The sequence below is a fragment of the Neofelis nebulosa genome, chromosome 18 (genome assembly GCF_028018385.1).
Source record: "Neofelis nebulosa isolate mNeoNeb1 chromosome 18, mNeoNeb1.pri, whole genome shotgun sequence".
Classification (NCBI taxonomy): Eukaryota; Metazoa; Chordata; class Mammalia; order Carnivora; family Felidae; genus Neofelis; species Neofelis nebulosa.
The window spans coordinates 43988516-44003848 of NC_080799.1; the positions used below are offsets into that span (position 1 = coordinate 43988516).

At 57.5% G+C, this 15333-nt stretch overlaps 1 protein-coding gene across 9 annotated transcripts in view; it reads left to right on the forward strand.

Annotated features, from left to right (window-relative positions):
* The window catches only part of IFT140 (intraflagellar transport 140), a 78390-nt gene that overhangs the window by 6268 nt on the left and 56789 nt on the right, over positions 1–15333 (forward strand). For all 9 annotated transcript variants that reach the window (XR_009256729.1, XM_058711131.1, XM_058711138.1 and 6 more), the window contains 10 exons: positions 1110–1331; positions 5412–5533; positions 5649–5791; positions 7343–7518; positions 8493–8584; positions 9071–9177; positions 9754–9899; positions 12854–13057; positions 13192–13264; positions 14828–14919. Coding sequence is in view for 8 of the 9 variants with exons in the window: in XM_058711131.1 (XP_058567114.1) it covers positions 1110–1331; positions 5412–5533; positions 5649–5791; positions 7343–7518; positions 8493–8584; positions 9071–9177; positions 9754–9899; positions 12854–13057; positions 13192–13264; positions 14828–14919 (1377 nt within the window). In the remaining variant the exon portion in view is untranslated. The remainder of the gene's footprint in view (positions 1–1109; positions 1332–5411; positions 5534–5648; positions 5792–7342; positions 7519–8492; positions 8585–9070; positions 9178–9753; positions 9900–12853; positions 13058–13191; positions 13265–14827; positions 14920–15333) is intronic.

Below are 15333 nucleotides of genomic sequence, written 5' to 3' on the forward strand. Positions count from 1 at the left end.
AGGGCTCCTCAGGGCCACGCTGTCCCTGAAGACTCTGGGAGAGGACTGTGCCAGCCCTCATCCTGGCTTCCGGTGGCCGCCTCTGCTTGTACCCACATCACTCCACTACCCTCATGTGTGTCTGTGTCTCTTTCCCCTACTTGTAAGGACACCAGCCATTGGCTTCCGGCTCATTCTAATGACCTTTTCTTAACCTGATCATGTGCAGAGACTCTATTTCCAAATAAGGTCGTGGCACAGGTACCGGGTCAGGACTTCAGCACATCTCTTTCTGGGATGGCTCTTTGAGAGCTTTGTAGAAGCCCCCCCCCCACCCCTGCTCCCCACCGCTCTCCGTGCACGACACCCCTCACGTGTCACAAAGACAATCACGTTTCCCTTCCCGCTGCAACCCTCTGCAGTCCCACCGCACCTTCACTGGAGCGGCGAAGGTCATTAGTGATGTCTGCGTGCTTCTGGGTCCTATCTGAGGTCCCCTGCTCCTGGAAAACAGCCTGGAGGTGAGAGGGGCCGCAAATAACTTTGGCATTGCAGACTCTGGAAAGGCTCCTGGGATCACCCAAGAGCCTGCACTCAGGGGTGCCTGGGTGGCTCAGTCGGTTGAGCGTCCGACTTCAGCTCAGGTCATGATCTCGCCGTCCATGAGTTCAAGCCCCGTGTCAGGGTTGGTGACACTCCCCCGCTTGCACTCTGTCTCTGTCTCTCTCAAAATAATAAATAAACATTAAAAAACTTAAAAAAAAAAAAAAAAAAGAGCCCGCATTTATAGAACCTTGGGGTCAACGCACTTGACCTCCGGGCCTAGTGCTTATTTTTGTAAATCAAGTTTTATTGGAACCCATTGAAATGCTAGCTAGCAACCAAGCCGTTGTGAGTATGAGGTATGAGATCATACGCCTTGATAACCTGGTCAGCGTGGTCAGTTGAGTCTTAATTCTATGCCTTCATAGCCAAAGGTAAGATTGGTGTTTCTATGAAAATTAGTAGAACATTTCCTTAATAAACAGCTCTTTATATCCTCTAGCTGATACCGATTTCATTGATCAGCCAAAAGTTCCAGAGTAGCTGTCTCCCTTCACCACGTGGGATTTACCTCTTGTCCGTTGTAGGGTGAGCATGCGCCCGATACGCATATCGAGAGGTCGTTCCGGGTCACTTCCTTGTGCTGGCATCCGACGCGAATGATCCTGGCTGTTGGCTGGGAGACCGGAGAAGTGACAGTGTTTAATAAGCAGGACAAGGAGCAGCATGCGGTCCCCCCGACCCACACCAGCGACATCACCGTCCTCAAGTGGAGCCCCAACGGGAACTGCCTCGTGTCGGGGGACAGGGTAAGCAGACGTGGTTGTCACTGATTTCGGATCGCTGCATCCCCGTCGGTGCTGTTAGAGTGCAAGTGGGGAAGAGTGTTAAAGGTCAGAATTTGAGACATAGTGGTTGCTGAATTCACTTGACCTTGTTGGATGTCATGGCAGAATCTGTTTTATACTGAAAGTAAGGTTTGAAAATTTCATCCTACCGTCATACTCTGGCAGAAGTGTGTCTGTAATTTTTTAAGTGAACTTTTCTAGGAAACTTATGTTCATCAAGGTGAGGTGACTGTTACAGGTACTGTCACTTTTATGCTCCCCCCACCTCCCACCCCCGAATCAGCAGGTTCCCTGAGCACACTCCTTCGTTGCCTGGGAGGCCCTGGTCCTAATTGTCTAGCTCAGGGCTTCCTCATGGAGCTCACTTTGCCCCCGGGGGACAGTTGGCAGAATGTTTTTGCTGTCAGAGTGGCTGGAGGGGGCCGTCTACTGGCATCTAGTGAGTGAAGACCCGAGACACTTCCCACAACACAGAGTTATCAGCCAAAAATGCTAAGTAAGTGTTCCCAGGCTGAGAACCAGCATCTATACCTAATTCGATTCACAGACGTGTGGCAGAAATTTTCCACTGCGGTCATTCATTTCCCTGGGGCAAGGTAATACGTTCACGTGTGTCAAAGTCCACAGACTATGAAAAGGTCTCTACCGTGACAAGACTCTGCAACCCCATGCACTCCGCTCCCCTCCACCCCGCCCTCCAGCGCCCACAGCTTCCCGAAGCTTCTCCCGTTTCTTCCGATTCACAGCAGCACATACTGATGCATTCTGTCCCGTTGCCACTTCTGAAAAATTTCAGGCTATTAAAGGAGTTGAAAGACTAGCCCGAGGAGCACCGTGTACCCTTCACGTAACTTCTCTAGTTGTTCCATTTTGACACGTCTGCTTTCTCTCTCTATCTTTTCCCCTGAATACTTGAGAATTTGTCGCAGAGATCACACTTCACCCCAGGTCCTCTGGCGTTGATGTCTTGAGGACAAGGACTTGTACACAGCTGTCGTGTGTGGCACTCGCGCTGAGGAAGGCGAGTGCTGAGGCGGCGCCCTCTTGGGCTGTCCCGTCCTGTCCCGTCCACGGCGGGTGTTGTCCTAACCCAGAGTGTGGCCAAGGACCACGCGCTGCGTTTGGCTGTCCCTTCTCTTTGGTTTCCCTGAATCATGAACGGTTCCCTGGTCTCATCTTTCCTTTCTTCTCTTGTTTTTGGTCTTTGGTGACATCACCAAACGGAGGAGTCCAGACAGGTTATTTTGTAGACTGTCCCTCAGTATAGACTTGTTGTGCTTGGCGGGGGGTGGCAGTTAGGTGACAGGTAGCAACGTGGGGAGCCTTGCAGGTTCCCGGAGCCAGTGCCAGCAGGGGTGGGGAACAGGGTTCCCCAACACTGAACACTAAGTAGTCCTCGTGCACGGGGTGCCCAGAATTCAACACCGTTCTGACACTGTGCACCTAGAGACAGTGCCAGGTCCCACGGGTCACGGCCTCCGTCCCGCACCCCCACCCCCACCCGTGCTCCCGCCACAGGCCACAGAGTGGAGGGTCCTCCTCGGCTCTCTTGCAGCCGGTTAGAGCGGCTCCCAGAGGCCAGGGAACCACGTACTCGCACTTAGCGGTGTGTGGAAGGATGCGATAAAGGACACGAGGCAGCAGCCAGATGAAGAGACGCACAGGGCACGTCCGGGGAGGGCGCAGAGCTCCCGAGTCCTCGAGTCCTCGCCGGGTGCCACTCCCCCACCCCTCCCTGCCCGGAGGCCTGCGATCGCAGTCCTGGGCGGTTATGGAGGCCTCGCTGGAGCTCTCTGACCAGTGGCGGGTCCTCCCGGCAGCCACCCTGCCCCTGGGCAGAGACCCAAAGTCACCTTCGTTAACGTGAGCGGAGACACATCTGTGGCCCTTCTCACGGGAGGTTCCGTGAACCAGTGGTGAGGGAACGTTTGGTCCTCTGAATGAGCGAGGACATATTTGTTATCAGTCAGGGTGTCGTGGGTCCTAATGTGTCACTGGTCACGTGAAGTGATGGTATGTCCCGACACTCACGTGTCAACACACTGACTGCACTTTCGTCTCGTACATTAGACTCTTGCTCGTGCGTGGGGCTGATTTTCTTGTCTTCCGAGGTGACTTGTGTCTAGAGTGTATAAAACTGTGATGAATGTTGTCGCCACAAGGGAGACCAGGCAGCTCAGGTGTTGCCTCCGGTCTGGTACCCGGTTACCCAGAAACCCGAGGGGGCTTTGCTGAGAGACTTTGTGTGTAAGTTGCCTTTTAAGGCCGACACTACAGCTGATCCTGGAACCACCTGGGAGTTAGGGGCATCAAGCCTCTCCCAGTCAGAGATCTGAGTATAACTTTGACTCCCCAGAAGCTTACCTGCTAACAGCCTTTGTTGACCCAAAGCCTGGCCAGTAACATAACAGTCAAAAAACAACGTTTTACGCGCCGGGTGTATCATATACTGTGTGCTTACCATAAAGTAGGCTGGAATAAAGAAAACTGCAAAAAACTCACACGGAAGAGAAGATACGTTTACGGCACCGTACCCTGAAAGTCCACCTATAAAGGACCCATGTCGAGACCCGGGTTGTTCGAGGGCCATCTGTATCTGGAAAGCACTTTCCCGTTTACGATGATATAGTGCTCTCGGGCCTGCGGGACGATCGGGGGCACGCTGAGAGAACAAAGGATGGGAAGAAGAGTGTGTGGCACCCTCCACGAGCGGGAGATGTGCCCTGACAGCTGCGTGGGCCTCCTTGCTGACGGATTCTATGGAAGTGGTGCCGTTTGGCAAAGCTCAGCATGCCTCCGCAGCCACAGAGGCCTCCTGGCCCGGGCCCGATGGCACCGTTTCCCCACCCGACCTCTCGTGCTCATGTGCACCCTAAGCTTGAGAGCTCGATGACTTAAAAATTGCACATGTAGTACGCCTGTCCCCAGGTGGTGGTTTCCTGGGAAGATGGCTGATCCCAGGACGGGGGCCGGGCCCTGAGCCCAGAGGATCTGGAGAGCCAGCAAGTAAGGGAAGTGCTCGCAGATCCCGCGGTCCGGGGTGGGTCGGAGGGACGCAGGAGCTAACGAAAGACCTCCCGGTGGCCGAAGCTGGAGCTCGAAAGTGAACCAAGTGGTGCTGGATTGTAACCCAAAGCGGAAAGTCACCATCTGTGACATAAACAGGGGTGTGAACCCGTGATGTAGTAATTAGTGAGTGGTGGAGAAGAGACAAATCTCTCGTCCTGAAGAACCCAAGCGATTATGTAGATGGTCCACACTCAAGCAGGTGACTTCGTTCCAAATAGTACGGGACGGAGAGGGGGGAGAAGCAAAGACTTCACCGTGGACAGGGTCACCCAAGGGACCTCACCGGGCGGAGAAGGTCAGCAGTAGCACAGATGAGGCTCGTCAGTGGCACCGATCACCCGTGTGATGTGACGTGACGAGAAGGGCGCGCGATCTCCATGGCCTTCTCCCGAACCTACAACCCAGCCCAGTTGCGAGAAAAGCGTCAGACGGGTCCTGACGGAGGGACGCCCCACATCGTCCCTGACCAGTCCTGCAAGCTGGGGGGGTCAGAGACACTGTCCCGGCCCAGAGGAGCCTAAGGGGACGTGACGCCCAAATGTCCTGTGGCTCCTGGTGGGGGAGGGGGGGACCCAGGGAGAAAGTAAGTGTGAATAAAGCACGACCCTAGTCAATACAGTACGTCAGTGTCGGCTTGTTAAATCTGGGAAACGCACTATGCTAAGTAAGGTCTCACAGGAGAAGTGAGGGGTGGAGAACAGACTTCTCTGAATGACCTCTACCGCTTTTTGTAAATCTGAGTCTACTCAAAAATTGAGTTTTGAAAGCTGGCTGTGTGGCAGGTGTTATCTGGGGGAGTGAGGGTGGCAGAGGGCACACAGAAGGCTCCTGTTCCTCCCACGTTCACGGCGCACACATAACAGTTTTGTGACTTGTCGTAAAAGGAATCGGCGTTTATTCTCTCGCACCGCGTAACACTCCCACCGGTCACCGTAAGATTGTGTCTCCTTCACACGGTGTTGGGTTTTCCAGCTTGGCGTCCTGCTCTTGTGGAGGTTGGACCAAAGGGGTCGGGTACAAGGGCCTCCTCTGCTGAAGCACGACTACGGAAAACCCCTAACCCACTGCATCTTCCGGCTCCCCCCTCCTGGCGAGTGAGTAAGAACGTGGGGCTGGTGCGGGGTGGGCTGCGGGCACATCTGCAGTGACCACGCCTTCCTGTAAGGAACCTCTGGGACTCTGACTTCCTGTCGTGTCTGCCTTCCAAAGGGACCTCATTCAGCTGGCGAAGGCGGCTGTGAGTGGCGATGAGCGAGCCCTGGACATGTTTAACTGGAGGAAAAGCAGCTTTGGGAGTCTCCTGAAAATGGGCTCTCAAGAGGGACTGTCGTTCTTTGTCAGCCTGATGGATGGTGAGAATCTTAGGTGGGGATTCTAGGACATTGAAGCGTTTAGGGGCATCTGGTAGGGACTGTGAACAAACAGGTGATGTCTCTGCATAAAAAAGCAGTAGCCTGTGTGTGTGCCAGCCTTAGAGTGACGCGTCAGCAGCTCTCGGCCATCACTGACCCAGCGTTCAGAGAAGGGCCTCACCTGGTCCTGATGGAGGCGGATGGGCTCGGCTTGTGTTTGGAGGGCTCTCAGGACAAGGCCCCGTTGGTACCTCCCCCTGCCCCAGCTGCTCCTGTGTGCAGCTCCAGGCAGGGGGACGGTGCTGCCCTCTTGTTGTCCAGTCTGTGTGGCCCAGAAGCGCCCTGACCTGAGCTCTGGGGAGGGAGTGTGACAGGGCAGGACGGGCGGGGGCACCGTCTGTCTGGGTCCTGACTCCTCAGTGTGAGCAGGGACACAGGCACCCGCGGCAGCAGATAAGTGTGGTTTGGGGTGCGGGCAAAGAAGAGGGGTTACAGTCAAGGGAGACACGAGTGTGCATGCCGCAGGATCGAGAGCAGGGAAGGGGGGCTCACGACGGCTTCCACAGGGCGGGCCGCCGTGCAGCTCAGCCTTGACGGGAAGAAGAGAGAAGAGGGCAGCTGCCAGGGCTGGGCTTTGCCCTTGTTAAGGTAGAGATACCGCTTGTTTCTGGAGGTAAAAAGAGACAGCTGATGGAGGGGACTTGGAGGAGGTCCAGAGGGCCAGGCGTGGGTACAGAGCCGTGGGCAGTGCCGGGAGGAAGAGGCCAGCGCCAAGGCCCCCTTAGCAGGGAGTCGAGGAGATGATGTGGGAAGAAGGCCCAGTGGGCAGGGGTGTGCGGTGGGGACAAGCCTGGCTCTGGAAGGGTCAGGCCTGCCCCTCCCACAGGAGCTGTGGGCCTCGGGAGGGTCACCCTGTGCAGTCAGACCCCTGCCTGCGAGCTCGCGGGACACGTCAGCTGAGTGAACACGTGTGGGTGTCACCAAGCCTGCCACAGATGCTTGCTGAGGCAGTGCCGGCACGGTGACGTCATGCTGACCGCGGGCCTCGGCACAACCTTGAACTTGTAGGTTGAACGGGAAGTCACTTTATCCTTGGAAGCAGATGAGAGCAGACGGGGAGGGTGAGGAGGCTCCTGAGGGCAGCAGACAGGGCTGCTTGGCGGGCACTCACCGGAGGCTCCCCACTGACTCAGAAGGCTGAGGAGGGGCTGGCAGGCCGGGCAGAGCAGGGGAGGGAGGGCCTCTGCATCGGGAGAACGCGTGCGGCTACGGGAGGGCCGTGGCTCCAGGTCTCGGCGTCTGGGTGAGGGATGTGCACCTAATGTCAGCACATCGGGGGAACAGAGAGTTTCGAGGCTGCCCGGCAGGTGGGCAGGGCTGAGAAGTGAAGCTTATTTCAGAGATGGCCGGGGAGTCTATGTGCAGACGGTTTTTCAATGTTTGGTTTGTAAAGTTTTATAATGGACGTGTTTATGCTTTGCAAACGTACCTAAGTAGCTACAGGGACCGCCGGCAAGTGCCCCCCACCTGGACTGACCCCTTTGCCCTTAGGGACGGTGCACTATGTGGACGAGAAAGGCAAGACCACCGAGGCAGCGTCCACGGACAGCTCGGTGCAGGCGCTCTTCTACCTGGAGAGGAGGGAGGCCCTGGTGGTGGTCACGCGGAGCCTGCTGCTGTCCCTGTTCGTGGTGAGGCCCGAGGGCGAAGCGGAGGAAGTGATGAAGGTAGGCGGGCAGCAGGGCGGCCGGGCCGGGCTTCACCCGACCTAAGCGCCGCGGTCCAGGACCGTCACGAAGGTGACTCCGTTCCCAGGAGCTTTGCGGGAATCCGCCGACGGGCGGGGGCGGGAGAGGGCGGCCAGCTCGCAGCCTGGACACCCGGCTCTGACTAGGGACAATTGCTCACCCCGCAGCAGCAGCTCAATTGACCTTCACGGTGGGAACGGGATGGGGGACAACGTCCTGCTTCCCACCCTTGTGCAGATGGGGCCCTCACTTCCCTCCGTCACAGCCGCCACTGCCCCCCCTCCCCTACACGTGCCCTGTTTTGCCCAAAGGCGTGTCAGTCGCCCTCCTGGGCAGCACACGTCCAGCTGTGGGGCTGCCGAGATCCAGCGAGGCCTGGAGCAGGTGTCTCAGCCCCATGTTGGCCACTGCTCTCGGCCTGCCGCTCAGCGAGGGCTGGCCCACCCTGCCTCTGGCCAGTCCCCTGGTTTGTACCAGCTGAATCCATGTTCCTGAGAGAATTCTGAACTTCTCCTGAAGATGATCCTGTAGGTTACCGAGCTGATTGATTTCTTGTGAATAGGTGTTTACACAATTACTTAGGTGCCCCTGGCACAGCCGTGGAAAATAGGGTCCTGAGTCATGTGGACCCGGGTCCAGATCCCCGTAAGCCTCTCACTGGCCGGGGAGCCCGGGCAGAATGGGGTCACGACACCTGCCCGAGAGCGTGTGGCCATGTCTGAACGGGGCTCACCTTGGTAGTTGCTCTAGAAACGCGCTCACCATGCGCCATGCGTGGAAGCCACAGTCGTTAGCCACTTAACATACCACAGAGAGTCGTGTGGCTGAGTGGGGGTCGCCTTTCCATGTGTCTCCACCCGCCCGGCTGGCACATCCCCACCAGGCCACCACACACTGGACGCTCTGGGCTCCAAAGAGCAACGTGCTTCCTTCAGGTTGTTTCTCGTCATCAGGTCAAGTTGAGTGGGAAGACGGGTCACCGGGCAGACATCGCGTTGATCGAGGACAGCGTGCTCGTGACCGCCGTAGGGGAGCCCATCCTCAGGTAAGAGCCCGGATGCTCGGCAGGCACCGCCATCGAGGGTCAGTCCCTTTGGAGTCACATCCATACAACCAGCTCTGAGGTCAGAGAGTAGAGCACAGCACCGACCCAGGCGTCCCCTCTCAGCCCTCACCGGGCAGGCCCGTCCCGATTCTGACGCGTGGTTTTCTCGAGCTTGGCGTATGTGGAATCACGTCTTGGCTTATCTACCTGCCTCTGCTCCATGTGATACTTGGGTTTCTCCCATGTTAATGCCTGTGGTTGGGGTCCCTTCTTTCTCGTTGTGACCTGGTGTCACATGAACCCTGCTCCCTTTGAATATGAACAAGGCATCAAATAGATCTAAGCATGATGACGGCGGGCCTTGCGTGTTGGAGTCCCTCGGGCTCCATCTGCTTCCCGATCGCCGTGCACCTTGAGCAAGACCCTGGGAGGCGGGGAAGGGCACGACATGGTGCCCCGAATGGCGCCATCTGCCTTTCGTTGTAGATTCTGGGATTTGGAAGGAGGAGAGAATTACGTGCTGAGTCCAGAAGAGAAGTTTGGTTTCGAGAAAGGAGAGAATATAAACTGTGTTTCTTACTGTAAAGTCAAAGGTGAGCCTTGTCGGGTGCCGGAGAGAGAGGCGGCCTCAGTCCTCGCCCTGTGGGCTGCAAAATGGCTGGTGGCGACTCAGAGAGTGGTAGATCGGTTGTAACTGTCGGTTGCCTGAGCAAAGTCACTGGGGAGCGGGAAAATGACAGCACGTGAAGGTCGGCGGGTTTGCTCGACAGTGTGGCCACCGTGGGTACAGGCAGGTGACCTGTGTTCCCTCCTGAAACCGCGAGGAAAAGCGGGGGAAAGTAACAATACGCATGCATGTGCCTGCACGCACGTGTGCACATGTGTACACACACGGAGGACAGGAAAACGGACGACGAGCCAGGCCATCGTTTATTTGGTGCCCGCTGGGCACTGGGTGCCAGGCTAGCCCTGCAAGCAGCACTGAACGGGCACCCAGACCCCTGCTCTCGTGGAAAATCCAGAGGAGCAGCGCCAGCACCCCCGGCGCATACGGGTTGGGGCGGGGCTGGTGCCGGAGCTCACCGGGCAGAGGGCTGGTTCAGATGTTTGAGAGCCTTTGCCCCTGCCTTTAACCCTTTCACCTCAGAGAGCTTCGTTTTTACCCGCAGGTCTCCTGGCAGCGGGCACCGATAAGGGGCGAGTTGCCATGTGGAGAAAACTGCCGGGCCCGCAGAGCGGCCGAGCGGCCGAGGGCAAGGACAGGTGGGCCGTTCAGACCCCCACTGAGCTCGAAGGCAACATCACACAGATCAAGGTACGCGGCACCGGGGCGCTGGGCACTCTCTCCGCCCTGCGACGGCGGAGGACGTGGTTGGCTTTGCACCTGCCAGTTCCTCAGCCTAGGGCCCTATAAAAACAACAGAATGACTCTGAAGGCCTTTGGGGTTTCGGAACTGTGGATACGGGACTGTGGGTGTGTAGTCCTCGGTACCCGTGTTCTCCGTCCACCCACCCTCTCTCCGTCACCTCTCTCTACGCTGACAGCAGCTTTGTCGAGATGGGTAACACCCCGGTTTTCCTTTCAGTGTATTCGGAGTGTGCAGTCCTCCCCCTCCAACCCCCCATCCCCTGTCCTCTGTGCTCACACGCGCGCGCTTTCTATCTCTGGGTTTGCCCGCACTTGGCGTGTCATAGAGACGGAACTGTACAATCCGCCGCTTTCCGTGTCCGGCCTCCGTCACCGAGCATCACGTGTCCCCTGTCCATGCCCGTTACGGTGCATGTGGGCGGTTCATCCCTTCCCACAGCTGAGGGGCGCCCAGTGCGGGCATGGACCACGTTTCATTTCCGTTCTCCTTCCGTCCGTTCCATCGATGGACACATGGGTTGTTTCCACGTCTGGACTTTTTGTGACTCACGTGGCCGTGAACGTTTGTGTACAAGTTTCTGTGTGGACATATGATTTCATTTCTCTTGGGCGTATGCCTTTTCTGCTCTTTTATTATGAATTGTCTCCCTGTCGATGGCCCGTATTTGGGGAGATGCAGTGTCACACTTTGCTTCGCTTCTCTAGGTGCCGTTTTCTATATTGTTTGAATATGTTTGTAGTGGCTGCTGTGAAGGCCTGCTAAATGTGACGTCTGGGCTTTCTGGCAGTTTCTGTTTGCTTTTACTTTCCAGGGTGTCTGTCATACTCTCCTGTTTTACGTGGCTCTCGATTTTTGGTTGCAAACCGTTCCTCCAGCCGCCCCCCCCCGCCTCTAGGGTTTCTTGCTGCCGCTTGTTTATTTGTTTGGTGGCTGGACCACTGCAGTGACGTCTCTGTCCCCTGGTGCAGCAGGGACCGTGAGGCTCTCTGACCGTCCTCTCCCTGATCTGCCGAACTTCGTGCCTCAGCCGCCCTCAGCCGCTGGCCAGTGGCTCTGGGCATCAATTGCCCCACGGTCCAGTCCCATCCGATTTGGGCAGGTGTGGTGTTTGAGCTCAGGGTCGGTGCTTTGTTGTGACCCAGTAAGGCTGCTCTAGGTGTGTCTGTCTCCCATTCCCTCTGGGCATCGGTCTGGCTTGTGGGGAGCTTGTAGCTCTCGTGAAGCTCCCAGCCTCCTCCCCATGCTCACGCCCAAACCCCCGCTCTCTCCGAGAGCACCCTGAGACTCGGACTTGCCCACGTTCTGTTTCCAGCGAGGTCACCTCCTCTGGGGAGCGCTTCGGAGCTCTGTTCCCGTGGGCTGCCTCTCCTCCTGGGGGAAGAAAGTCTAAGTCACCCCTCCAGAGCTCAGAATGGGGACTGTGGCCACTTCCATACAGTGATACCCTGCCTGCCCTGCGAGCAGGGAGCCGGGCTCCGCGGCCTCTGGTCTTCTCAGGCCGCCTCTCCCAGAGTGGAGCCCACACACCATGAGCGAGCCGGGGTGCGGGCGTGGGGGCCCGGCATTCTCGGGCACCCCGTGAGCCGCAGGGACCCCACCCTGACAACGTGGAGCCGGGGGAGTGAGAAACACCACCTGGGAGATGCTGTGGCCGCGATGAGACAGGGAGCCGACCTCCCGGCCACACCTGCCTGGGCGGGGGGGAGGGAGGGCGCCACAGACGCTGCTGTTCCTGCCGGCTCCAGCGGACTTTCCTGAGGCCTTCTTCATTTGCCTCTTGCCCAACTTCCAGAGCGTTAGGTGGCCGTTGCCTCACACTTTGCTCCGGTTGTGCCCGCCCCCGCCTCAGGGCTCCTGACCTGCTGCCTCAGACCTGGTCCTCAGACCTGCGGTGTGCGGTCCTCTGAGACCAGATCTACCTAAGCGCAGCCGGGTCAGGACAGGAGGACACACGTGCTAAGTGGTCAGGGGCGCCATATGGCACTTTGGGGGCTACCCTTAGACCCTTGTGGCACAGCCGGAGGTAAAAGTCGCTTCTCGGTGAAGTAGGGAGTTAAATATCTTACTGAGGCCAAAACGAATGGCTGCAAAGAGCATAGATTATTATCAGGTCGGCAGAGAACGTACGACTTTCTCAGATTTGAAGAGATAGGAAGAGCCCTGCTAATTTTCCTGAAGAACTTAAAGAGAAACCACGTAAGCGCTGAGACATTCCTTAAAGAGAAGCCTCGATGTTATAAAAGTGTCATTTCTTCCCAAGTAAATTTACCCATTACCTGTACGTCTGTGCAAATCATGACCTTTTTTTTTTTTTTCCCCTTCCGGAGGAATTCAACAAAGTTAACTCCTCTGGGAGAGCACGTGGCACATGGCTGAGGAAAACACGTACAGAATCGGAACATTTCCGTATCCCCGAGTAGAATATATCTCAAAACCAGAGCAACTAAAACAGTGCACGCTGGTCGCGAATGGGTAAACGTAGCTGTGGAACGGGATAGCGCAGCCAAAGCCAGACTGAGGTAGATTTGGAAGGTGATGTGAAGTTATCAAAGCAGGAGTTCGTGTCACCGGAGGAGAGCCACGCGATTTAATACACTGTGTCAGCCTGCTGTCCGTTTACAAAGAATAAACATCCCTAAATTGACAATTAACGGGTCAGAACAGACCCGAGACGGAACAGCCACGTCAGTGTCTCCCTGTCGCGTCACACCTCGAGTGCCCGCGTTTTACAGTTTTCTGTACAGCGCGTACTTTACGCTTAAAAATCTGTAAATAGGTTTCCATAACGAGGGGAGGTAGTGCCGGGAAAACTGTCGACGCTCCGCGCGCGTGCCGCTCTCCTGACCGCGCCTCCCTCCTCTTTGCCCCACTCTCGTCTCGTCTGTGGCGCGGAACGCAGTGGGGCTCGCGGAAGAGCCTGCTGGCGGTCAACAGCATCAGCTCCGTGGTGATCCTCAGTGAGCAGGCCATGTGCTCACACTTCCACCAGCAAGTGGCCGTGGTGCAGACCTCCCCAAGCCTGCTCAGCGTGTCCTTCCTGTCCACGGGCATGACGCACAGCCTGCGCACAGACATGCACGTCCGCGGGGTGTTCGCCACCAAGGTGACCGCGCGGGGGACGCTGGGCTCGGCCGGGCTCTTCGGTGTGGACAAAGGACCTGGCCAGCTGTCTGGGTCACTCGGGGTGGTAAGGGTGCCGGTGGCAGGTTGCTTTATGATCTCCGTGACTCTCTATAGGATGCCGTTGCCGTCTGGAACGGGAAACAGGTGGCGATCTTCGAGCCTTCTGGAGCCACGTTACGGAATGCAGGTGAGAGCCTTGTCCCCCCACGGGGGGCTCACAGCACCCTGCTTTTATCTTCTCGCCATCTAACAGGGGTGCTGGTGCCCGTGGTGTGGGCCCTGGCCCAGGGCTCCGGCCCTTCACTGATGGGCGGCACCCTACCGAAGCCAGTGGGGGTGGCCGGGAAGCCCTCCTGGGCGCCGGGACAGCGAACAGCCGCAGTGCTTTCTGGGGAAGGGGGTTGCTACGATAACCCGGCTTCTGAACTGGTTCCCGACCCGCTCAGAGCAGGAGCCCTGTGGCACCTTGACCAAAGCCAGCCTGTGTCTGGAAACGTGAGATGGGCTGTCAGAGACGCTCTGTCAGCCTCCGCCTCCTTCTCACGGGCACCTTTCCCTCACTCTTCAGCACAGGCCTGCGGGAGTGTCCTGGGGCTGCTGTGAACTGTCACTGTGGTCACTGGACCGCAACCTAGGCAGAAATTTTCTCTCTCACAGCCATAGAGGTCAGGAGTCCAGACTCACTTTCCCCGGGGCCAAATCGAGGTGCCGACAGGCCGCGCTACCCCCTGAGCACTTGGGGAGTCTGTCCCTCGCTTCTTCCAGCGTTTGGTGGCTGCTGGCCATCCTTGGCTTGGGCCCCATCGTTCCAGGGCCTACCCGCACCGTCACCTCGTTCCTGTTGCAAATCGGCTCCCTCTTACGGGGACGCTTGTGGTTGCCTTTAGGGCCCACCTGAGTCATCCGGGACATTCTCCCCATCTCACAACCCTCCAGCTTTGCCCTTATCCTAACATTCACGGCTTCAGGGATGAGGACCTGACAGCTCTGGGGGTCGTGTCCAGCATACCCGAACGACCCTCGGGATGCGCTTCTCGGCCGGCTCTCCTATACGGTTGTCATGTCCACCCGTGCTGACCCCACAGGTCCGGTCATCGCGTGCTCTGGGAGGCTCTCCCTGTGGGCTTGTCTGAGCCGCTCTCACGTCCCTGGGGGTGTTGCTCCCTCACCCCAGAGGAGGCTATCCCCGCTTCCCAACCCCTCCCTCCTTTTCTCCTCTAACACTTCATTGCCTAAATTTTCCTAGAAGACTTTTCCTGCCCTGCCTCGTGTTCTGGCCTTACTTAACATCCTCTCTTCCAGGGCAGACCCCCTCGGGGCAGGGATGAACTTCTTGCCTCACGGGAAGACAGCACGGCAGGTGCTGACGTATTTTCTGTCTCGTGTGTGTCATCACCTCCCTGACTAGATAAGAACCGGTCTAGACCCAGAGACTAGGGCTGGTGGCCTCCAAAGGTCCACCTAGAGTGGACGGACACCTGCTTGAACAGCCGCACCAGCTACTAGTTGGAGGAGAGAGGAGACGGCTAGTGAGTGGGGCAGGGCGGGGTCCCTAGTGCCGCAGCCCCGCACCAGCCCCGGGCCTGCACGCGCTGTCCCCGTGCCTCGGGCCTCGCTTTCCTTCAAGAACGCACCCCTCACTGCGCTGTGGTGAGGGCCAGGGCGAGAAGGAAACGTGCGTGAGGAGCTGAAGTCTGAGCACGTGTGCAAAGGTGGGCTGCCGTCGTATCCTGTTCATCTCTCGTCCTAGGAACCTTCCTGTGTGAATCTCCAGTGTTAGCCATGCACGAGGAAAACGTTTACACCGTGGAGCCAAACCGAGTTCAAGTTCGAACCTGGCAGGTAAATCATTGCTCTGGAGCGAGAGGGTTTGATGGTAAAGCAACTAGAACAGTGTAAAAGGCCATCTGTAAGTCCAGCCACAGCCACTTACTGACTGCACGCGGCCAGACCGTAGTCCCCCGGCCCGGTGCTTGGTTGTAAACTGGACTCCGGCTGGCTGCTCCACCCGTGACTGCCGGGATTTGTGATATCGGGGGGCGGGGCAACGGCCCCGCACAGTGATAAGGACTGGATCGCTGGACCCCGAGTCCACGGGCTGGAAGTGGGAGGAAACGTTTGCTGCAGTTACTGTCCATCCTGAAGGCTCTGGACAGGCCCTGCCCTGCATGTTGTGTCCGTATCCCAGACACGCGCAGGAGCCCGGGGCTGACCTGGTGCGTTAGTTTCCTGAGCCTGCCATCCCAAAGCACCATA